The sequence below is a fragment of the Kogia breviceps genome, chromosome 5 (assembly GCF_026419965.1).
Source record: "Kogia breviceps isolate mKogBre1 chromosome 5, mKogBre1 haplotype 1, whole genome shotgun sequence".
Lineage (NCBI taxonomy): Eukaryota > Metazoa > Chordata > Mammalia > Artiodactyla > Physeteridae > Kogia > Kogia breviceps.
In genome coordinates, this window is record NC_081314.1 from 127,441,002 (window position 1) to 127,466,536 (window position 25,535).

A 25,535-nucleotide genomic window follows, 5' to 3' on the forward strand; every position below is an offset into this window, starting at 1 on the left:
ATTCCTTTGACTTGTTCATCTAGTCTCATGGCTTTAATTACCAGCTCAATTCAGTAAAATCCAAATTTTAAACATGAACCTCTCCACTAAATCCTAGTTGTCTGTATCCAGTGGTCTACCAGGTAGCTCCATTTGGATATTAAATACGTATCTTAAACTGAAAGTATCCAGTCCAACTGTATACATTATCTCTACTTCTGCTTCTCCGTCAGTCATCCAAATTTCATTAAATGGTGATTCCTTCCCTCCAGTAATATAGTCTGAAATTCTTTGTGTAACCTTTGACTTATTGATTGTTATTCACACATTCAAATTTTGTAAATCCTATTAGCCTTATTTTAAATATATTAAAAATTTGATCATATCTCCAAACGCAGCTGTTACTGCTCTAGTCCAAGCCAGCATAGTGACTTGCCTAGACTATTGCAATAACTTTTAAGAGGTTTTAATGCATTCACCTTTGCCCCCTGTTATTCTCATTAAAATAGCTAAATTGGTCCATTTGAAATAAGCCAGATAATATCACTCTTTCGTTCAGAAGCCTCCAATAGCTTCTCATATCATTTGGGAATCCCTTTTATTACCTACACTGCTCTATATGATAGGCCATTCTTCAAATCTCTATTACCTTCATTTTTTCCACAAATCCTACTATTAAGATCAATTAATTTCAACCAAATAAGATTTCACATTTCCTCCATCAGTCCTTGGTGCTGGGAGATTTTCAATAGTGTGTGTACTTTATCCATCTACAACTTTGAATGTACATTGTGAGTCATAAGTGTAGTGAAAACTATCACAAAACTTTGAAGTACTAATTGCAGTTACCAGCGCTTTTGAGTTTGCTGAGAGAGTCCTTGATTGCCAACCTGAAGTATATATAGTAAGACTATTGATTTTTAACTATGTGTGTATTTAGGTTAATTGTTGAATTCTTTAGGTAAACTAAGTATAAATTGCAGACCACTATTCTTTTAATTACAAAATCTGAAACCAGATAAGAACTTAAACTGTGTGCAGAACATAGAGTTGACTTACTATATGGATATTTGCATTCCGTTTTGAAGTACACTGCATCTGTCTGAGTCATAGGAGTTGTGAAGCTACTGGGACAAAAATTAAAAAGGAAAAAGCATAATGCTAAAGTAATAGTAGCATACTCAGTGATAAACAACTTGAATAAATTTATATAATCCTCTGATTGCTTAGTGAATTAATAATTTGCTTATTCATAAATTAAATATCCTCTGAAACCAAATGATAGAAATGGTGATAATTAAGGAGTTTCCATAGACAAATTTTATAGAAGCAGGAGGTTAGCAAGCAATAGAACTGCACACATTTCCTGTGTGTACCATAGAGAGATGTTGGATCTCCTCTTCCTATTACAGAAACATGCCTGGCTGGCTGTTTTGATCAGCATCTTGAGATAGCACATTGTGCTAAGAAGTATGCTATTCTAACACCTTCTCATATAATTTACAACCATATGTCCTGTAGTATAATTATTTACTACACATCCCATACCTGCATATCCCAGCACACAATTAGAAACTTGTTGAGGGCTGTTTCTTATCATTTTTGATTGTTGTAGCAAAGGTAATATAACTTCCCAGACCATCTCTGCTTCTTGGCTCTCTGTTTACACCATGCCCCCCTTTAATGATAATGTCTGTACATTTTTATTGCCTGATGATTGATATATATCAATGTAAAGATTCATCACAGACCTGTCTGAGCCATAATTTTCTTTTATTATAAAAGAATATAATATAGAAATATGGGCTTTACCTTCTCTTTTAATGTTTTGACAAAGACCACACTGTATATTTTCCTTTCTATGGTTTAGAGTTGTATCACTGATTCATTTATTCCACACTTTGAAACTCTCTTAATACACCATTTGGCTTTTGGTAAAAAATAAATAAATGTTGTTAACATTTCCACCTTTCTTTCTCCTATGCATTATTTTTTTATCTTGATAACTTAGATCCTTTCTGGAGAGTACCTTCTCTTTTCATTGAAGACTTCTAAACTATAAAAAGTTTAGTTTGTATATGCAGTATTTGTTTTAATTTGTCTTTTCTTTATGAATAGATACTTTACCACAAAACAAACAAAATCCAAAACCAAAACCAAACTAAAGCAGCTCACTGGAGTTCGTGTATATTATACACAGTTTTAATTTTTAGCCATCTTTTAGAGGTAGCTTGTTTCTTTGTCTAGGTAGCAAAATGATTTGATTAAACTGTGTTTTTATGTATTGTTAGTTTTTGGTGTTTATGTGCATGTATGATATAAAACATTTCCAATAAATAAAGTGCTTTTTATTTAAAATAATTAGGTCAATTGCATAATTGTCAGACAGTAAGACAGACTAAGAAGAGTTCCAAACGCAGAGATAAGAATTTTTTTTAATCTTCTTGAGCCTCCCACCTAAAATGAGGCACTGAAGTAAAGTGTATGAGTCACTCAGCATAGCTGTGTGTTAAAAAAGGAGCATATATTTGCTATAACACTGCCAGTACATATGACAGTAATTATACACATCATTTTCATAACATTTCTGATATATCCTATGTTGTATATACTTTAATATGTATTTGAAATGATGTGACTTTTTAAAAGAAGGAAAAATATATACATACGTTGCCAGGTACTATTCTACTTTGTGGTATTAGTCTGATAAAAGTGATGCTGTTAATAGCGATGTGTTGTATACCATAAGAATTCTCCTATATGTGACAAAAGTTGATCACTAGATGGTAAATGCATTGCGTTTTCTGATGTTAAGTATGGGACTAGTGACAATTTAAAATACTTTTTAGAACATATATTTCCAGGCATATTAGATTTAAAAGGGGCTTGATTTATACTCTGACTTTAAACAATGACAACAGACAAAATTTATGTCATGATGATTAGCATATTGATCCATGAGAGGAGAGAAACAAATGATGTGACCCCTACGATTGGTCGAGTGTACTGTGTAGAGTTTCCAGGCTGTAGCACAGGGATGAAGAGTCTGACTCTTTTATTTGAGGAGCCAGTGTTCGGAGTTTGAATGACTTAGGGTGCTAGAAATCACAGGATGGGGGTACCCGAGAGGAGAGAGCTCTGTGGAGAAGAAATTCACACAGAGAGAGCTCTAGAGATCTTCAGCACTTACCCCAAGAGTCTTCAGCTGAGTACTGATAAGTGTATGTGTGTGTGAGGAAACTATCCAAGGCCACAGAAAGAACCACTGGAATACTGAAGTATGTTGCTTCAGAAGTGTGGTCGAATTAGTCCTAAACTAAAGATTGCTTCCAGTTTGCCTAACAAAGTTTAAAAGCCTCAAAAGAATAAAACTGTTTTCATATAACTCAAAGTATATAATTTACAATGTTTGGCATCCAATAAAGAATTATGAGGTATACAAGGTGCATGAAAATATAACCCATAATAGGGAAAAAACCAAATCAATCAATAGAAACAGATCCATTGTCACAAATAACAGTATTAGTAGATAGGAACATCTTTTTTTTTTTTTTTTTACATATACTGCATATGTACTACAAGGTAAAAGGAGAACATGAGCATAATACAGAGAAACATGACAAGGTAAAAGACTAAATCAAAATTCTAGAGATCAAAAAAGTGTCAAGTAAAAAAGACCTTGGATTGGATTAACAGAAGGTTAGATACTGCAGAAGAAAAGTCTAGTAAAATCAAAGATAGAAAAATACAGTTTATCCAAATGAAACATAGACAGGAAGAAAACATACATATACTTAGAGCAGTCCTGTGTCTTTTTCATGCTTTGAGTGAGTGTTGGCCAAAGAAGCCTCAGGGGCTTCCCCCCTGGTGGCGCAGTGGTTGAGAATCCGCCTGCCGATGCAGGGGACGCGGGTTCGTGCCCCGGTCCGGGAAGATCCCACATGCCGCGGAGCAGCTGGGCCCGTGAGCCATGGCCTCTGAGCCTGCGCGTCCGGAGCCCGTGCTTTGCAACGGGAGAGGCCACAACAGTGAGAGGCCCGCGTACCACAAAAAAAAAAAAAAAAAAAAAAAGGCTCAGAACAGGGCCCTTATTTGTCTCACTAGATAGAGCAAAGAAAGAATGTTCCCAAAATATTTTGTATTTCTTCACACTGTAGTTATTCCCTTACAGAACATGTTGTAGGAATTTGTATAAAGATATACTATAGGAAAAGGATAATAACTTTTGTTAACATTGTATATATACTTTGTGTCAGGCATTTTTTAAACATTTCATTTAACATTAATGTACTAATTGCTGTTGCATATTGTGCTTTTTGCTTTGCAAAAATCTTTCATTTGTCTCTAATTTGGACGATTGCCATACCGCTGGGACACTTGTTACTAACTACATCACTGATTATAATGACATTTATCGTGTATCTAGCACTGAGGCTACACAAACTTAAGTAATTCTAACCAGACCTAGGGAAAAGCAACAAAAGTTATGTACTGTGTATTAGCCAACTTTCACTGTGATAACTCTGCAAAATAATGACAGCAAAACCTCAGGGCTTTCAATACAAAAAACTATGGGTTTGTAAGTAGGCTGTAGTATCATGCTCTAGACTTTAATTTGGGTTCTGCTGTGCTCTGTATGTTCTAACAATTGAGAAAATCGGATGAAGGAACACATCCCGTCTTGGTTATGCTGTTTAAAAATTCCCATGGTAAAATGTGTGATGTATATTTAAAACAAAGACTGGAGAATGGTATAATGAAACCCCATGTTCTTTCACAGCCTCAGTCATCAATGTTATGCCATTCCAATTCTAATATTTTTAGTATTGCACTTCATCTGTTTTCCAATTGGTTATGTTTATGTTATAAAGAAAAACATTTAAAAATCTGAATTAAAAAAAAACATTGAACCAAACCTATGGCTTATTCAAAGCTTTGAAACAATGGAGTCTATATTTTAGTCATTATGTTACTTCCAGAGCAGTATGGTGTAATAATGTGATAACAATATTCACAAGGTAAGTTCAATTATGTGCAAAAATCATCACAATACACCTGACCATCTTATAATAAATGTTGAATAGGAAGAATTTCAGTGTATAATGCGCCTCATTCTTTCAGACTTCCTTTCTATCTTCTCATTGTTGTGTACCATGAAACTAAATTTTAGCTCAAGATAGGATGTAACTTTTAGATTTAAGTTTCTTCTTGGCTTCTTTATCCCTTATTGATTTTTTAATAAAGAGTTTTATTTCTTTGCTTATTTTCCATTATGAAGGATACACAGAAAAATTGGAAATTCAAAAACAATAGTGATCATCCTCTTTTTCATGGTTTCTTAACCTTGGGGAAAGCAATGACATTTTAAATGGATAGAAAGCCTACTGGCTTTCTACACCAGCCCCATACTTATGGCTTGAAGTCCTGTGTCCTGAATTTTCTGAACAACACTGATATCAAATATTTTGTTCTAGTATCTTCATATTTGATTAAAATTGCACATACACTCAAGAAACAACAAAAAATAAGTATCTTGTCATTCAGAGTCAACAACGGTGTTGCCAAAATTAAAATGATCAGCCATACTACAAGCACATTCCTCTCCTAATTTATTTGCTTGGAACTCCAATCACAATGAATGACCATAAGTAATAGTGATATAGACATAGGGTCAGGATACTTAATACAGCTTTAACTACTATATACATTTTGGAAATGACACACAGTCATTAGAATCCACAAATTTAAAACCACTGAATAATGACACCGAGCCTATGTCTGTATAAAGCCTACAAGACAAGGCTTTTGACACCAAAGTCGTGGCATTTGAGCAGGGAAGGTACTTGTGATGAAGGGCAGGGTCAAGGATACAGCCAAACCATCCACAAACGTAGTGGCAATTACAGATAAATTCAATATCTAGGGATTTGTTATTAGTATTATGGTGAAATAAAATATAAATCTCATTATTTGGCAATTTAATCATTTATATGTGAATGTTTTGTAAGTTATTATTTATTTAGTAATTTTGCTGTCCTATAGTAGCTTTTCATCCTTATTTTAATTTTGTTTTTTACTGAATATCTTACATATTTTCATTGATAAAATATTATAAATATTTTATATTATAAATAAATAACTGGCATGTGGTTCAAGGAATCATGAGGAGAGTCTAGCAACAGTAATGCACTGTTAAGTAAGAAGATAGGAGAGATATCATTTCCCTTTGAGATAGAATGCCTTTGGACCTCACAATGAAATGGATATTGTGTAAACTCACATATTTATCATTTAGGTCTGGATATCAGATGTTTTGTTTATTTGCCAAGTACTTAACAGGTGCTGAGCTCTTTTCAAATATTTAAATCGTTAATCTCCCTCATTACTATAAAGGCTGTACTTTTAAACCCATTATACAGAGAGAGAAACTGAGGTACAGCTAAATTAAGTAGTTGACTCCAGGTTACAAAGCTTATAGATGGCGCAAACAGGATATAAAGTCTCCCATTTGGTTCTCTAGTCTCTGGTCTTACCTACTATTAAGGTAAAGAAGGCAGCACGCACAGGCACCAATACAAAATATTCAGGTCACATTCTGAAAACCAGCATTTTGACAATTATCAGTTGGAATTCACCTTTTCTAACTTTTTAAAGTTAAAATCTCTGAAAAGTTTATTCTGCTTTTGGCTTGATTATCATAGCATTTCAATTTCAAATAGTACAGTACTGGGTATGTAATATGGAATATAATGTATGCTGGTTATTAAAATATGATTTGTTATGGTCAAATGTGAATATATGCATATATATGTATAATTGTATATACCTACAGCAATCTACTAAGAATAAATCAGATTTCCCATCCAGGGATCTGTGACAGAAACTTGAAAATATCCTTTTCCTCCTTTCTTTCATCACCAGCTCCCATCTAAACATTCACTGAATGCTGTGGATTCTTCCTCAGTATGTTTCTAGAATCCACTCACTTCTCTCCATCTCATCTACCTCTACCTTTTCCCAGAACACTATCATTGCAGTATGTTTCTTGGTGTTTTCTCTTCCCCCTTTCAAATTTATTCTCTATCCTGAGGCATGAATGTTGCTCGCGAATAACAAATGCATTCTCCCTACTCCTCGGCCGAAACCGTGCCTATCCTTTCCAGTTCTTTATAGAACACTCATTCTTTCTTTTGGCCTTAATTTTTAATATTTTCTAACATATAATTCACATAGCATGCAATTTACCCATCAAAGGGTAAAATTAAATAAATTGCTTTTTAGTATATTCACAGAGTTTTGCAATCATCAACTCAGTAAATTTGGGGACATTTTCATCACCTCAAGAAACAAGTCCCTCTCCACTTGACTGTCACTCCCCAGTCACCTTACCACCACCTGCCACCCTTAGGCAATTACTTTTGCATCTATAGATTTGTCTATTCTGAAAATTCTGTATAAATGGAAGCATTCAAAATGTGGACTTTGTTACTAACTTCAATTCACTTAGCATAGTGTTTTCAAGGTTCCTCTATGTTGTGGCTTGTGTACGTACCTCATATTTTTTATTGATAAATAATATTTTATTAGATAGAAATAGTAAATTTTATTTATCCATGCATTAGTAGATGGACATTTGTGTGGCTCTCACTCTTTGGATTTATTAATAATGCTCTTATGGACATTTATGTAGTACATGTTTTTGTGTGGACATAGATCTTTAATTCTCTTGGGAGTGTAATGGCTGAATCACATGGTAACTCTGTGTTTAACATTTTGAGTACCTGTCAGACATTTTATCAAAAGCACCTGCACCATTCTGCATTCCGATCACATGTGCACTAAAGTTCCATTTTCTCCAGATCCTATCCAATGCTTGTTATTACCTGTTAGCCTTTTTGTTTATAGCCATCCCTGAGGGCATGAAGTAGTATGGAGTTTTTGTATGCGTTTTCATGATGACTAATGATGTTGAGCATCCTTTCATGTTTTAGTCAATGTTCCTTTGACTTTGGAGGCTCTTTTTGGCATTCTTGTCTGTCTCTCCAGCCACTTCACGTCTTACCTCTCTCCACCTTATATTGGATATGCCAGCTCTAGGGAGCTTCTTTCAACTCTTTGAACATGTCATTTTCCCCTCTAGTCCAGGCCTACGTAGTTCCCATTTCCTTCCCAACTTTCCTCCTGTTTGCTTGGCCAGGGCTGACTTCATGGATATGTGACATGTACAGTTGCACAGAACCCAACACTCAGAAGAGCCCTGCATTGGGTTTAAAGTGCTGCTGTGATTGTCTTAAAATTCATAGTAACTTTTGAACAAAAGACCTCACATTTCAGTTTTCAGCGGGCCCTGCAAATTACGCCGCCAATCTGGTGCCTTACTTGTCCTTCAGGACCCTGTTTAGGCAGAAATATCTGCAAGTAATTGTCCCTCACCTCTGTAGACTGTACTAGGGGTTCCTCCTTAATTTCATCTATGTCAGATGAAATTTATGATTTTCCTCGAAGCCTTTTAACCTTTAAGACTAAAGGCTTTGCCTTTCCTATCCATCTTTCTGTCCTCAGAATCCAGCATAAAGCCGGTCACATAGCTATGGTACAGTATGTAACTCAGCCACATAGTTATGGCCCAGGTAGTGAGCCATATGGCAAAAGTAATTCAGAATATGAACTCCAGGGCCAGACAGCCTGCGTATCCCACTGTTATCACTTATAAGCTCTATGGGACCTGGGCAAGTTATCCAATGTTTCTGTGCCTCATTTTGCTCATGTTTAAAATGGAGATGATATTAGTCCCCATCTCATAGCACTATTATGAAGATCATAGCAGTATTATGAACTAATAAATGTAAAATATTTAGTATGTGTCTATCACCCATTTTATGTGTTAGCAGTTATTCATTCCTATATTTAATTCCTATTTGTTGAATAAATTACTGACTGTATGTGCAAAGAGAAGGAAAGGGCCCTAGAACCAGTGAAGAAACTACAAAAGTTAAGAAATTTTATTGTACATATTACTCTTTGTTTCATCAAGTTACACTGCTAGGAGGAATGGCAATTGTACAAAAGTTTATTTCATGACATCAAAATAGGAGTACACTTAGGAAGGTGGGATGAAGCCCAGAGGAAAAAGACATTAAAGCTAAGAGTAGGGCTTCCCTGGTGGCGCAGTGGTTGAGAATCCGCCTGCCGATGCAGTGGACACGGGTTCGTGCCCCGGTCTGGGAAGATCCCACCTGCAGCAGAGCGGCTGGGCCCGTGAGCCATGGCCGCTGAGCCTGCGCGTCCAGAGCCTGTGCTCCGCAACGGGAGAGGCCACAACAGTGAAAGGCCCACGTACTACAAAGTAAATAAATAAAAGGACATAAAGCTAAGAGTAAATATAAAAATCTTATAAGAGCAAGACAATATTTCTGCTTAAATTTCTTTGCAGAAATTAGTGAATGTTATGAAACTTTATCATGATTTTGAGAAGTCAGTTTGGGTAAATTAATGCCAAAAACGTTTGGAAAGAGTCTGTTTTCTTTTTTTATACATTTAGCAGTTATGCCTTGCTGCTACCTCTGTGTATTTGAAGCTGTTTAATTTACATTCAATAGAGATTTAATGCCATTGCAAATAATACAAACATAATATATAATAAAAAAAAATCACTCCCCCCAAACTGCATAGCACACAATGAGAAAAAAATAACATACAGTCAAAGGGTACAAATTTGTTGTGTGTCTGCATGTGTCTTGGGTTCTGCATGTGTTCTCTATCAGCCTGCCCAATGTCAGGAGATCCCATATGTTCACAGTCTCTTCTCTGCACTTACTGGGTTCTCTCATTTCTCTCATAAGCCTTCTGGTGGCATATGCCCAGAATTCTCTCTACAACACTGCCCCTCTTTCACCATTTCCAGATCCCAATCCACACTTTGGTTTAACAAGGAACATACCTCTGACTCTAACCCACCCCTCCATTAACACCCCCAAAATGAAACTGTGGTGTTCCTACACGGTATTTTTGAGTTTATTTGTATTATATCTTAGAAGTAATATCTGTCTTCTCGGTTAAACTTAAATTCCATGAAGAGTAGAAATTATTCTATTTTGCTCAGCTTATATCCCCAGCGCCTGGACGCTTATTGTGAAACAATTGCACACATACAGAAAAAATGTTGAGTAACTAAGTGACATGATCCACAATTTTCTCAAAAGGCCAAAGGGTCGGGCTTTCCTGGTGGCGCAGTGGTTGAGAGTCCGCCTACCGATGCAGGGGACACAGGTTCGGGTTCGTGCCCCGCTCCGGGAGGATCCCACATGCCGCAGAGCGGCTGGGCCTGTGAGCCATGGCCGCTGAGCCTGAGCGTCTGGAGCCTGTGCTCTGCAACGGGAGAGGCCACAACAGTGAGAGGCCCGCGTACGGCAAAAAAAAAAAAAAAAAAAAAAGGCCAAAGGGTTAATGACTCTAAAAAGGTTCAAAGACAAGAGTGTGAGGAAGAAGAAATAAAGGAAGACTGTCCAACTCACATGTGTTTTGCACTACAGTTGGACCCCAAATTTGGCAGTAAATGTCTAGTCAGGTAAAGCCACAAAAATAAACATGACACATTATATAAATTCAGATGCCCAACAATTAAAATTTACAACAAAATATTTATGTTTAAACTAAACTGAAGATGGTAGTTATCACATAGATATTTGATTAAGGGATTATTGAAAGGACAATAACTCTATAAATAATCATTTTATCAAAATATTGAAATACTGTTCAAGCAGTTCTTAAGCTGACCTTCCAGAAAGGCAAAAGATATAATATCCAGTTAAATTTCAGAGAGTGTCCTTCTGTGAAGGATTGGAGTAATAATGTACAGTCAGACACTCTCTAATCATGTGAATGCAGTGATAGAAACTGAAAATACTAGATGGAGAACTAATACGCTTATTAACCTGTCTCAATCAAATATCAGATGTGTTAAATGAATCTTCAGTAGGTGGTGAATCAAAGCCAAGATATAAATGAATTTTCTTTCAGATATGTGTAATGCCCTTTTGTAGCACAAAGAGAAAGATGTCCTTTGGAATGTCAGAAATGAGAAGAAATGACTTTGGTCTTCTAGTCAGTGCATATTGTGCATTATTACAACGCCAATGCCAACTCTGAAAATGACTTACAATTTCTCAATGAATCACACACATTCCAGAAGAAATTCTATTCTTTGGGAATTTCTATTAATTTTAGATATATTATTAAAAACTTTTAAATAAAACCATTTTTACTAATAGCATGCAAACTTTACACACACGGATAGCTTTCCACAAGTCCAAAACCTTATCATAATAACAGAAATACCTGTTGATTTTTAAGGTGGGTAAATTTACTTTTTAATGGGCAAAAGAACAATATTTCCCTAATGAAAGAAGGAACAATTTGCTTCACATCATTATTAATGTATCTTGTCACATTCTAATTAAGATATTAAGTATCACGTTTTTAATCCATAGTAAAGTATAGCTGAAGGATTACATTTCCTTTATTCAATTATATGTACATTTCACTATGTCTTAATTTGCCGTATAAAAATTTTAGTATGTAATGATTCTGTCCTAGGTACTAGTCCAGGTGACTTTCACACAAAGTCCCATAAAAATATTCTCGCATTTGTACAACTATAATATCAAAACTGCAGGATAAAATCTGAAGTTCCAGTAAGACTAGAAAAAGCAATGTGTCCCAAGAAATGCACAGGGACATTATACATGTATGTATAGTAGTCAACCAGGGATTATTTTGAATATAAATTGATATCTGGCCAAGAAATTGAAAGAATGATGGTAGAATACTGCCGTGTAAATATGGAAGAGATAAAGGGGGAAAGATTTGAGAAAGATGTGTGAAGCCTGCTTAGAAAGCACAGGACTTTCATGACAATACAAATAATTCACATTAAACGGAATCCAAATTAACAGTATCCAAATTGTAAACTGTGCTTAAACAGAAATGTAATACCATATGGAAGTCCGTAAACATCAGGCTAGTGGATTGCGGTTTTATTTTGGGACGCAATACAACATTATTTGTAATTATAGAGTATGAGGTCCAGGGATGTGAAACCTTCATAAAGTTGTTATGAGAAATAAAAGTTTGCTTTAAAAAAAAAAGACTTATTCTTAGTTACACAAGAAATAATTTCTGCAGCTGGAATGATTTTTTCTTAATAGAAACATAGGAAATAACATAATGTTGAAGGCTTTTGCAGAGTCAGGGAGTCTTTTTTGGTCACATTCAGCCTGAATGTGATTGTTCTCTCTGAAATCCAGAGACGCCTGTCAATATCCTTCCGACTTAGCAGCACAACTAAAACTGTAAATGGAGAGGCAGAGAGCAGATAGGTCTATGGAAACACAGTTGCTGACAATTGGAAATCATAATGTCGAGCAAGATAATAAACTGAGATTTATCATTATTCAGAATATAAATAGATGAATAAATGTTCAGCAACTGATCCAAGACTGAGGACATGGTATAGCATGAGGCATGAGAAAGAATTAGTATCATTCATGGAAAGACAACTGGGAGAGGGCAGGTGATGCTGGGTAAAGCGTGATGTATTCACCTGCACATGCTAGTTTGAGATATATATCAAATGGACTTGCCCTGCATGTGATATATCTAGTTATGTAGCTCCAAGGATAGAAGAATCCTGGGTGGAGAAAGAGTGACTAGAGATCATCAGTGTAGATGTGGGCAGGGATGAGTGCCTAAGTGGATTGTATTGACTGAAAAGACACTAGAGTCCAGGACAGAATACAGAGGCCTCGAGGAAGAGAGGAGGCTGTAACCAAAACCAAACCCAAGGAAACTACAACAACAGAGAAAAATCAGGATCATGGGGGTGTCCTGAAAGCCAAGGGAAGTCGGCACACAAGAAAGGAAGGATATAGTTCAATAGGATTTAATGATGAACAGAGTTGCAGTGAGATAAGGACCAAAGAATACCTATTTAGTTATGGAACAGCAGTTAGTTACCTTGTATAACAGTTGGCCATTTTGCTTTTGGGTTTATTCATTCTGATTTTTAACTTCTGTGGATTCTTACATTTTGTTTTCTTTTCTTTCAATTAAGTAAATGGGTTTGGCAGCTGAACATCTTAAAAATTGGCAGAAGAGAATGCCCTTCTACTTGAAAACTTCACCTTACTATTTCTTCAGCAATACTTGGGAGGTGGGGAACATATTTTTGACATAGAAATCTTGATCTAAGTTGCATAATACATCCCTAATATGCTTTTGTTTATTTCTTTGTTTTTGAAGACCATTTTCCAGATAGTGAATTATGAGTGAGTGATAGGATTGTATAATGACTGCATTCCTATATAAAATTAAAAAGCATAAAAAGTAACCATATTATGTCCCAATCAACATGCTTGAAAAAGAGCTTTAAGATAGTCTTTTAATATTAAAAATAGGAAAATAGTTAAACATCATTTTAATAATGCAAAGTACACACATGTATTGAAATTTGTTCAAATCTGTCATATAGAAAATTAAACAACCATTATACTGTTTATAATAACATACATATTTCAATTGAATGTATGATATACAATATTTTGTTGAACACTAAAACCTCAAATATTAAAAAGAATCAATTCAATAATTGTAGAGCAGATGTTTCCAATGAGCTATAAAGTGCTAAAAGTTCACTATATTACTTGATAGTACAGAGTAAAATTCAATGAATATTCTTGTTTTAAATATGTGTGCTATAAAGGTATTTAAGAGATTTAAGAAAATTCTATAATTATGTTGCACACAATAATTCTTATTTGAAATATAATCTATATGTTATTGGATTATAAGCAATTCCTTGATTTGAGTCAAATTTGTGGAGTTAAGTGATTAATAATTTCCATATTGTTTCCAATGACTTCCTAAGAATGCTGTGTTTTTAATAGTGTACCTATGATGCATATGGTACCAATTATGCTTATGAGCAATGCTGTTGCGTTCATTCAAAAATGAAAATTAGGGCTTCCCTGGTGGCGCAGTGGTTGAGAATCTGCCTGCTAATGCAGGGCACACGGGTTCGAGCCCTGGGCTGGGAGGATCCCACATGCCGTGAGGCCCGTGAGCCACACTACTGAGCCTGCGCGTCAGGAGCCTGTGCTCCGCAACAAGAGAGGCCGCGATAGTGAGAGGCCAGCGCACTGCAATGAAGAGTGGCCCCCGCTCGCCGCAGCTAGTGACAGCCCTTGAAACGAAGCCCAGAAACGAAGACCCAACACAGCAAAAATAAATTAATTAATTAATAAACTCCTACCCCCAACATCTTCTTTAAAAAAAATGAAAATTATAAATTCCTCTTAAAGTCTTTAGTTATCATACATCTTGATATATCCTCCTTATGTAGTGAAATAGAAAACTAAAATACAGCCGGAATATCATTTTCTCTGGTAGGTTTTAGCCAGAATTGAATAGGCATTATTGTCATTTTGCTATGTTTGTAAAGAACACAATTGAAAGACAACAAAATCCTTCCTAGATGAACATACTAGCTTTATAATAAGCAAAAAGCATAGTAAATAAAAGAGGTTGATAAAACTTATGTTTAAGTTTTTACTACTTAAGTGTCCCTATAAGCAATTGGGCTGGTAAAATGGATAAGCTAAAAACAGTAAAGTTTAAATAAACACTGCTTTTTTGAAATAAAAAATGAATACAGGTAATAATTTATATTCATTTATTGTGTCTATGATAAATGCAATATGTTTCATCATCATTTTACACAAAATAAGCATAAAATCTTTCTTTTTCCTGAATCAATGTAAACAGAGCCCAGACGGACGTATCGAAGTCAGAGGGCAGCACAGAAGCTCATCACTGCATATTAAAGATGTGAAGTTGTCAGATTCAGGGAGATATGACTGTGAAGCTGCAAGTAGAATCGGAGGGCACCAAAAAAGCATGTACCTTGATATTGAATGTAAGTTATTTTCATTTTGTATGTTTATTAAAACAACTTTTCTGCTTTGAAAAAAGTGTAGTTTTGTAGGAAAATCAAAATACAGTAGTTCATGTTGTAGTATTTAATGCGTAACTTTAGAGAGAATGCAGCCAAAGTCAGTTATTAGAGACATCTAGTGGCGGTTATGGAAGATTTCACAGTGCTATATATTTAATGGTCTTAATGCTGCTTATCCTGAAAATTGTGACCTTTTATTACACAGCTTTAACCCAAAACACAATGTAAACTGAATTATATTAGTTATCAGTAATTGATCAACATCACCTTAATTTTTTTCTGTTTATTCCTAATATTAATGGTCCTGTGTTTCACATATGGAGTGAGAATTTCATTTCTCATTTCAAGTTGTTTTTTTGAATTATTTTACATCCTCATAAGTTATTGTATAGTATTTAAAATACAGTACTTAGGATACTCTATTTTTCAAGGGCTGATTGCTAACAAACTGTAAGTTGTTTTTTGATCACAGATGCACTCCTCCGTTGCTGTTAAAGTCTTGCATATTGGTTTATTCAGCTTTTTCTGGAATTTCTCTCTAAGTAGCATTTTAACTGCATGCCATAAATTAGTGATATGTTGTCTTTCTCATGGCTTTCAGTTGAAAATATTTTCTACATTTCTTTGTGATTTCATCACTGGTCAATAGTTATTTATGAAGATATGTTTAGCTTCCAGATATGTATTGTTTTCATAGATATTTTGCTGTTACTTATTTCTAATTTAATACAGTTGTGCTTAGAAAATACACTCTATTTGATTTTGATTGCTTTAATATTTATTGAGGTTTATTTTATTTCCCAGCATATGATCTACCTAGTGAATACATAATGTGTAGTTGAAAAACATATGTATTCTGCAGATATTGTGCTCTATAAATATACATTAGATCAAGGTAGATGTGAGTGTTCCTTACTCTTCTGTGTCTTTACTGAATTTGCTTTGTTCTATTAGAATGATGGTTGTTAAAATCCTCCACGATTGTGAACTTTTTTCTCTCTCTTTAATCCTGTTGATTTTTGCATCATATATTTTGAGGCTCAGTGACACAGTACACATTTATAGTTATCTTCTCTTAGTTTCCTATTGTCTCTGTAACTAATGACCAAGAATTTTATTGCTGTAAACAACACAATATATTATTTTAAGTTCTTGAGGTCAGAGGTTGGAAATGATTCTCACTGGGATAAAATCAAGTGTCTGTAGGGTTGTGTTCCTTTATGGAAGCCCTACAGGAGATTCCCTTTTCTTGTCTTTTCCATTTCTAGAATCTGCCCACCTTCCTTGGCTTGCAGTCTCCCTCCAACTTCAAGGCCAGCTATGGCAGATTGAGTCTTTCTCACATCATATCACTTTGACTCTGCTTCCTTCCTCACGTCTTCTCTATATTTGACTTCCCTGCAGTTACATTGGACCCACATTGGGTAATCCAGGATAATTTTCTCAACTCAACATCCTTAACTTAATCACAGCTGCAAAGTTCTTTTTCCCATGTGAAGTAACATCCTCAGAAGTTCTGGAGATTATGATGTGAATATCACTGGGGGATCCTTATTCTCTCTCCCATATATGTCTTCCTCATGAATTATTCATTTTCTCCACTAATCTCTGACTCGATGTACTTCAATGTTCAATAGCTGTTCAAGTTGTCTCAGAGTTAATTATCTGACACTTTACCTTAAATGTAGAAAACTGATAACCATATAGGTGCCTTTACAAGTGCTCCACACTGATCTTTTTTATTATTAATATCATATGTATTATATCTACATTCATATTAATTGAGAATCTCACCAGAAATTATGATGATTTTTGTTTTAAGAGTTATAGATGTATAAAGGAACTGAAGAGGAAAAAAATGTTATTTACTCATCTCTTTACCATTTCCTTTTACTCTTCCTCCATCCTTAAAGATTCTGGTTTTCCTCTGATCTTATTGTCCTCCAGTCTGAAGAAATTTATTCCCCATTTATTGTAGACCGTATTTATTGGGGATTGAGTCTATTTTTTTGTATTTTCATCTGAAAATGTTCTCTCTGTCATTCCTGATGAATTTTTTTTTCCCCTGGAAAGAATTCTGGGTTGTCATTTCTTTAAAGATATGACTCCACTGTCTTCTAGCCCCCTTGGTTTCTGATGATAAATCCATGGTAATTTGAATTGTTTATCCTTTGTATGCCATGTGTCTTTTTTCTAATTTTTAATTTTTTAAAATTTATTTTTAAAATTTATTTATTTTTGGCTGGTTGGGTATTCATTGCTGCATGCGGGCTTTCTCTAGCTGCAGCAAGCAGGGGCTACTCTTCGTTGTGGTGCATGGGCTTCTCGTTGTGGCTTCTCTTGTTGTGGAGCAGGGGCTCTAGGCGTATGGGCTTCAGTAGTTGTGGCTCACGGGCTCAGTAATTATGGCTTGCGGGCTCTAGAGCACAGGCTCAGTAGTTGTGGTTCATGGGCTTAGCTGCTCCGTGACATGTGGGATCTTCCCGGACCAGGGTTTGAGCCCATGTCCCCTGCACTGGCAGGTGGATTCCTAACCACTGCACCTCCAGGTGGATTCCTAACCACTGCACTTCCAGGAAAGCCCATGTGTCATTTTTCTAAAATCTGCTTTCAAATTATTTTATTTATCTTTGTTATTCATAGCTTTGACTAGGATATGTCCAGGTATGGTTTTCTTTGAGTTTATCCTGTTTGAGGTATACTGAATTTCTTGAATCTGTAAATTTATATTTGTCAATATATTTGGCAGTTTTTTATCATATGTTTTCAAACATCTGTCCTGTCCTAATCTCTTTTTCATATCTAGGACTTTACTTACACACATTAGACTTTTTGGCTCAAAGATCTCTGAGACACTGTTCAGTTTTATATATCTTATTTCTCATTCTTCTTCAGATTAGATGATTTCTGTTGTTTGCTTTTCAAGTTGACTGATTCTTTACTGCATCATCTCTTTTCTGCTACTGAGTCCATCCAGTGAAGTTTTTGTTTTATTTAAGATATTAATTTTTTAGCTCTAAATTTCTAATTTTGTTCTGTTTTATATTTTTTGTTTCTCTACTGAGATTTCTTATATATTCATTAATTCTATATGTGTTTTTTCTTAACCTCATGGAACATAGTTAAATTATCTGCTCTAAAATCTCTATCTGGTAGATTCAACATCTGAATCATCTTGGGATGTGCATATGTTAATTGTCTTTTCTCTTTAGAATTGGTCAGATTCTCCTGGTTTGTTGAATGTTGAGAAATATTGCATCATGTCCTAGACACTGTAAATATTACGTTGTGCAGACTCTGGGTCTTGACAACCATATGGAAAAAAAAGTATTTTTAAGTAGATAATCACCTCTAAGTTCTGTGTTGCCTCCTGTAATCAGGGATTCACATCTCACAGTTGATTTCTTAATACCTTTGCTATACATTTTTGTATCTGCTCTATGCATGTCAAGCTCAGAGTTTAGGCTGAGATTTCTGTGGTTTTATATACAGAATTTGGCATCTCCTTCTCTGACTCCTGTCTGGGATTACCCCCACAGTATTCAACCTGTATTGGCTTCTTTCCAGCATACCCTCTATATTTCTGGATGTGTTTTAGGTCCAGAATCACTTCGATGCTCCTTATCTAGTACCTGCCCTCTAGACAAAGCAATGAGGGTGAAAAAAAAAAAAAAAACCAAAGAAACTAGTTTTCACTCCTTTCCACAATCCCTGATTTTGTTTACTTTCCAGAAGCCTTAGGGTAATGTTGTTGTTGTTGTTTTGCTTTATTTGTGCTATTTCTAATCCTTTTAATTATTACAAGTAGGGGAGTTGGACTATCACAGGCTTGTTTTGCCATTATGGAAACAGAAAGGTATATATATTCTGGTTTTTTTTTTTTTTTTTTTTTTTTTTTTTGGTATGCGGGCCTCACTGTTGTGGTCTCTCCCGTTGCGGAGCACAGGCTCCGGACGCGCAGGCACAGCGGCCACGGCTCACGGGCCCAGCCGCTCCGCGGCATGTGGGATCCTCCCAGACCAGGGCACGAACCCGTGTTCCCTGCATCGGCAGGCGGATTCTCAACCACTGCGCCACCAGGGAAGCCCTATATTCTGTTTTTAAGAAAACTTTGTCATAAGAACTTTTGGTTTCCCTAGTTCCTGGAAACAAGAGTATGAATGTCTTAGTTTCAGGAATTTTTAATTTATTTCCTCCCTTCTTTTTTTAAAAAAATTATTTTTATTTTTCATAATCATACATCCTTAAAAAAAAACATTACCCTGATCAAAAGATTGTTCAGTTGCAAAGTCCTAAAAAGTAAGAAGTTGAGCTTCTCTTTTCTCCTTCGGTGTATCAATCTTCTGTGTAGTCAATTTTATTTAATTTGACGTTTTCATCTATACCCACACTTAATCTACCTAGAAAGTATAGTAAGTTCTACATATGTGAATCATTTCAAATTTTAAATTGAGAGATAGGGGATTTCCCTAGAGGTCTAGTGGTTAGGATTCCCCGTGGCCTGGGTTCAATCCTGGTCAGGGAACTGAGATCCTGCAAGCCCTGCAGCGTGGCCAAAATAATAATAATAATAATAATAATAAATGAAAAATATATAAATAGATAGGATGGCTTTAGCTGAGTTTTAGAGTTTAGAGGTTCAGAATTTTAATAGTATCCTTTGCCTATAAAGGGAATAATTCTCCTGATATAGGCTGAATTTCATGTAAAGCAAAGGAAAATGTTTTATATTTTAAGATTAATAAACACACTATCGAACTTTATTTGTGCATTCTATTGACGTTTCCTTTTTTTTTTTTTTTTTTCAATCTTTAAATGAAAAGAGTTTCTCTTGTGGATTTAACCTACACATGAATCCTATATTTAAGCTATGGCCTCTTGTTTTCTTCCCATGATGAATCTCTTTTAAATATCTGTTACAAATTACTTGAAAATATCTGGCAGTCTAGCTTCCTCTTTGATTAACCCAGACTCTTACAGTATTGCTTCATATGCCTTACTCAAGATGCTCTATTTTTCACAATCAAATTTACTGATGAATCCAGAACGCTGGGAGCCCAGCTCACTTTTCAAACTTTATGCTACATTTAGCAAGATATGTCTGCCCATATATGGCCCAATCTCTACTCTATTGTAGGTAATGAGATTATTACCTTCTAGGTACTTACTATAATTTATTAAAATTGAATCATGTAAAAAATGCTTAAAGTGGATATTATGATGAAAATTTATTTATGTTATATAAATATTCTAGTAAAAGATAAATTTATACTTAAGTAAAAAATAAAATATTCATCTTAATATCATTAATAGCTAAAATTCAGATTTTATTCATGTAGTAGGAGCAGAGTAAATGCCATTATGTTATCTTTTGTCTATAGTTATTATTATTTTTGAGTATGGAATTAAATAATCATTTGGAACATGTGACCATGGTTGTAATTTAGAATTTAGTCTGTTCTTCTCTTTCACTTGTAAATAACTTCCTTGTTAGTGTCATTGTATTATGAAGGTTGGGACACTTTTTTATGCCTGCAGTGCTACTATTTGTAAAATATCTTACTATCTTCTCATATGAAGATTAGTAGAAATTTTGGTTGGATAGGGCAGCATAACAACCATGATAAATACTTAGCTTATCAAATAAGCTTATTTCTTGATAATTGAAGCCTGTGTTGTTATAAAATAGGATATTTTATTTAGTGACAAATTTATAGTAGTAATAACAATTTAATGCAATGGCATGTAATACCATGAAAAGTTATTGGTGTAAATAAATATTTGTATGTTAGAAATGGTAAGAATGTTTTTATTCTCCATCTTGGATTCAAAACAGTACAGAAATTATGAGCATTACAAAGAAATTATACAATGTCACAAAACATTTACCATTCTTTACTATGTGATTCAAGAAACTACAGTGTAATATTGTTAAGAATGAGTGGCAAAGAACTGGGCCATTTGTAATTTGATACCAACCACATTTATTATAGTACCACTAAACTTAAGGTGCTTAGGAGATTATCCATTTTTTTTTTTGTTCAAAACCTCTTTTGTGTTTCAGTTTAAGTAGACTCCTTGGCATCCTGCCAGTTCATTTTCAACATTCCAAAGGCATTACCCTTTCTAAGAAGCATGAGTTGAACTAAAGTTCCAATTTATAAAACAAAGGAGGTAACAAGCATGTGATATGTAGTTGAATGCAATAAGCACCAATTACATAGTACATTTGATGGAAATTAGAATCAAGTTTTGTGAGTAGGTACTCATTACTTATTACCTATTAATTAGATGTAATTATTTTATGTGATTAATTTAACAGTTACATGGTAAAAATGCCTGTTAAGAAATATTGAATTTTTCATTTACATTTTTTTTCTCATTGAGCTCTCTGCACCTGCTTTTATTTCTTGTTAGAGATAATAGCAATATTCAAATGAATTTTCTCCTGTATAAAAGTTGTTAGCAATATCAGAAACCTCTTAAGGATATAGAGCTATTAATTAACCTTATAACACATATTCATGTTACTTCTATACATATATGTATTCCATATAATTAATAAAACTTTGCTTTATTGCACAATTACGTCCTCAAGTTTTGCAGTCTTTCAAAATAACTAATTCCAGTAGGATGCTCTGCTACATGTACAGGATGAGGTAGGTAAGATGTGACCATGATTTTAACATTTAAAGAGAGTATCCCAATAACACTTAGGAAAACTCCTTGTTCATAGCAGACAAACATTTTATGTCTGTGGTTAAAATCTTGTCTTATGAACCTACCCTATACACTCACCATAATACATTTAAATTGTTCAGACTTTAAAGAAGATGGCTTATTTGCAGAAGTAAATTGGTTCTAATGTCAGCAATTATTTAGATTTTATACCCTTCATGATAATCTCAAGGAACATCTGAAAGACATATAAAGTCTATGTCTACCTCCAGATGATAAGAAGAATAGATCATTAAAAGAGAAAGGTGAAAAAATCTTTTACTGCTCACCTGTATTCTTTTAACCCAGACTTTTCATGGACCTCCTGGGGAAATTTAAAATATCACATCCTTCACGTGTACAGATACTATAACTTACTCTAGTTTTATCACATTTTTGTCTGTCTCTGACAGATATAATCTGATTCAGATTAAATTTTGCGAAAATGTACTTCAGAGATTATGATGATGAAAAGTTGTTAAGGGATTTTAGGAAATATCTAACCCTTGAGAGGATAAAGCTTAGAAATGAACCAATATCAGACAAACAAATGAAATAGTCATTGTGTTTACCTACTGGATTTATCACTACCTCTTGGCACCTGCTTAACCTAATTGTCCAGAAATATCAATCTCTACATCCAATTTGCCACAGCTTTCTGCCCTTCCTCTGGAATGAGGACCTTTCACAGTGATCCCTGTTCTCACTAATACAGTGAATGTCCTAGCTTGGGCAGCTGTAACTAAATATCTTAGACCGGGAGGCTTTCTCAGAACCATTTATTTCTCATGGTTCCGGAGGCCGGAAGGCCAAGATCAGGATGCCAGAATTGTCAGGTCCCTGGTGAGCGCTCTTTCGCTGGTATGTCTTCACATGGCCTTCCTTGGTGCATGCTCACAGGAGATACACCTCCTCTCTCTTCCTCTTTCACTAAGGGCATTGATCCCATGATGGGGATTTTACTCTCATGACTTCATCTAAAATTAATTACTTCCAGAGGCCCCACCTCCAAATACCATCACACTGAGAATTAGGGATCAACATATCAATCTGGAGGAGATACAAAAATTCATCCATAGGAATGAACTTTCTGTATTGGACAGAGAAGACCACCTCACAGATGGAACTAACGCAGAACTTCACAGGGTGAGGCTGCACATTGCAATCACATCATATCAAGCCTTTGCTGACATCACTGAGTTGTGTCTTCTTGAAGATCCTGAAAACTGTGCTAAGACCTTGTGACAGCCTGCTTACAGCCAGTCTTGGTCTGCTTGGGCTGCTATAATAAAATACCATAGACTGGGTGATTTATGAAAAACAGAAATTAATTTCTCACAGTTCTCGAGACTGGAAGTCTGAGGTCAGGGAACCAGCATGTTTGGGTTCTGGTGAGGACCTTTTCCAGTTACAGACTGCTGTCTTCTACTTCTATCCTCATATGATGGAGAGTACAGTAGAGGAAAAAGCTCTCTTCTTAGTCCTAAGGGCACTGATCCCATTCATGGTAGCTCCTCCCTATGACCTCATCTAATCCTAATCACCTCTCCAAAGCCACAACTCCTAATACCATCACATTGCAACATACGAATTTTGTGGACGCACAGACATTCAGTCCATAACAGTGCTCTCCCACCTTCCTCCCCCTCCTTAGGATGCGGTGCCAGTAGGTTTACCTTGCTGGATTTATTACCTGACACCAGAGTCCAGAATAGCATGACCATCCAAAGTTAAGGTACTGAATTCTTGAAAGAGACCAGTCCAACAACTTGAATCCAATCAGCCAGAACCCTGTAGCCATAAATCCTTAAATCCTCTAAAATTTCCTTTTCTAATTTCAGTGGAGCAAAGGCAAGGACAGCTTTTCTTCATACTGTCCATGGATTGTTGATACCTATCCATGGACTTAAGCCAGCTCACAGTTTGTGATGATGTAAACTAGTTTTTTATATATTGGACTTTACTAAAATAATGCTTAAATGTCATAGTATTATGAGCTATTCTTAGATTTTAATGAATCTGCTGGGTCTAATCCTAGGACATTGGTCAACTCATTTAAATTACCCAAGCTTTAGTGTCCTGATATGTAAAGAGGAAAAGATGGATCTGAACTTATTATTTTATGAATTTAAGCATACTAAAGTTGGGATCTTAATTATATTTTTTTCATTCAACAGTATTTATCAGGCATGTACTACACACCAAGCACTTTTTCAGGTGCTGAGTATGTAGAATTATAATAAAGCAAACAAAAACACTTGACTTTATGAACCTTACATTCTAGCAAGGAAAATCAATGATAAAAAAGGCAAAATAGGGACTTCCCTGGTGGCGCAGTGGTTAAGAATCCACCTGCCAATGCTGGGGACACGGGTTCGAGCCCTGGTCTGGGAAGATCCCACATGCCTCGGAGCAACTAAGCCTGTGCGCCACAACTACTGAGCCTGCACTCTAGATCCTGCGAGCCACAACTACTGAAGCCCAGGTGCCACGACTACTGAAGCCCACGTGCCTACAGCCCATGCTCCATGACAAGAGAAGCCACTGCAATGAGAAGCACGGCCACCGTAATGAAGAGTAGCCCCCGCTCTCTGCAACTAGAAAAAGCCCGCATGCAGCAACGAAGACCCAACGCAACCAAAAATAAATAAAATAAATAAATTTATATTTAAAAAAACAGACAAAATAGCAACATATATAAGAATCAGTGAAAATGGCTAAGGAGAAACAAAAATAAAGCAGTGCAGTGAGATACATCATCAGCTAATGTCACAATAAATATACGTAATAAACATTCCAAAACTCAGTGACATACAGTAGTAATCTCATACTCAACAGGAACTGGCTGTCCCAGGTGGCCCTTGAATAGGGAGCTCTGCTTCAAGCAGCAATGCTTAACTCCATGTTATGGGTCCAGTAACACTTGAAACCAGACTGAAGAGGCAGCAACTATCTGGAAGAAGCTACACCATGGTGATGGCAGAAGCACAAAAGGACAACTCAATAATGAAAGGAAATTTCAAGCATTTGCTCGTGTCACGTTCAAAAAGTTGCATGGTTGAGCCTAACATTAATCCAGCAGGGAAATGCACTCTTGTTCTACGGGGAGGGCTTTTGAAGAGAATATTCACTGAATAAAATTAGCTATATCTGAAGTTCGTGCCTATGAGTGAAATTTCAGATAGTTAATTTTAAAATAATATTTTGGTTGTAAAAATAGGTATATTTACACATTTCTGTAAATTGCTTTAGACTTGCTTGTATAGTCATCACATATGGAATAAGAAGAACCAACATACTTTTCAAGAAGTTGTTTTAAAGACATTAAAGATGTAAATGACACTTTTGTATCTTCATTTAAGAAGCTTCATAATAATTACTTCATTTCATAATATTTATTGTATAATACTAGAAATAGTGTATTAATAGTGCTTTTCAAAGATTCAAAATATTTGAAAGATATAAAATATTGCAATATATCTAGGAAGCTGGAATCTACTTATATGGAACAGCTTAGAAAGTATAAGATAACATATAATTTAATGCACATATAATTAAATATGTGTCATAGAGATTATACAACTGAGCAGTAATAAAGAAAAAAACTCTTAGAAATGTAAAAATTTCCACAGTATCTTAAAGAAGTAGAACCTGAAAATCAGATAATATTGATTCAGTATCTATGCAATTTTAAAACCTATATGGCTCATTTAACTTACTCTGTTTATTCAGCTATATCCCTTTATTTCATATTTATATGATCATCTGGAGTAAAATGTCCTCTCTCCTTTAGTATTGATGACAAGATAAACTGTTTCTGTCCTGGTGA

General features: G+C 35.2%; 1 protein-coding gene across 2 annotated transcripts in view; it reads left to right on the forward strand.

The window, feature by feature from the left end:
* The window catches only part of NCAM2 (neural cell adhesion molecule 2), a 492,766-nt gene that overhangs the window by 340,882 nt on the left and 126,349 nt on the right, over positions 1-25,535 (forward strand). For both annotated transcript variants that reach the window (XM_067034950.1, XM_067034951.1), the window contains exon 9: positions 14,800-14,950. In XM_067034950.1, the coding sequence (XP_066891051.1) occupies positions 14,800-14,950 (151 nt within the window). The remainder of the gene's footprint in view (positions 1-14,799; positions 14,951-25,535) is intronic.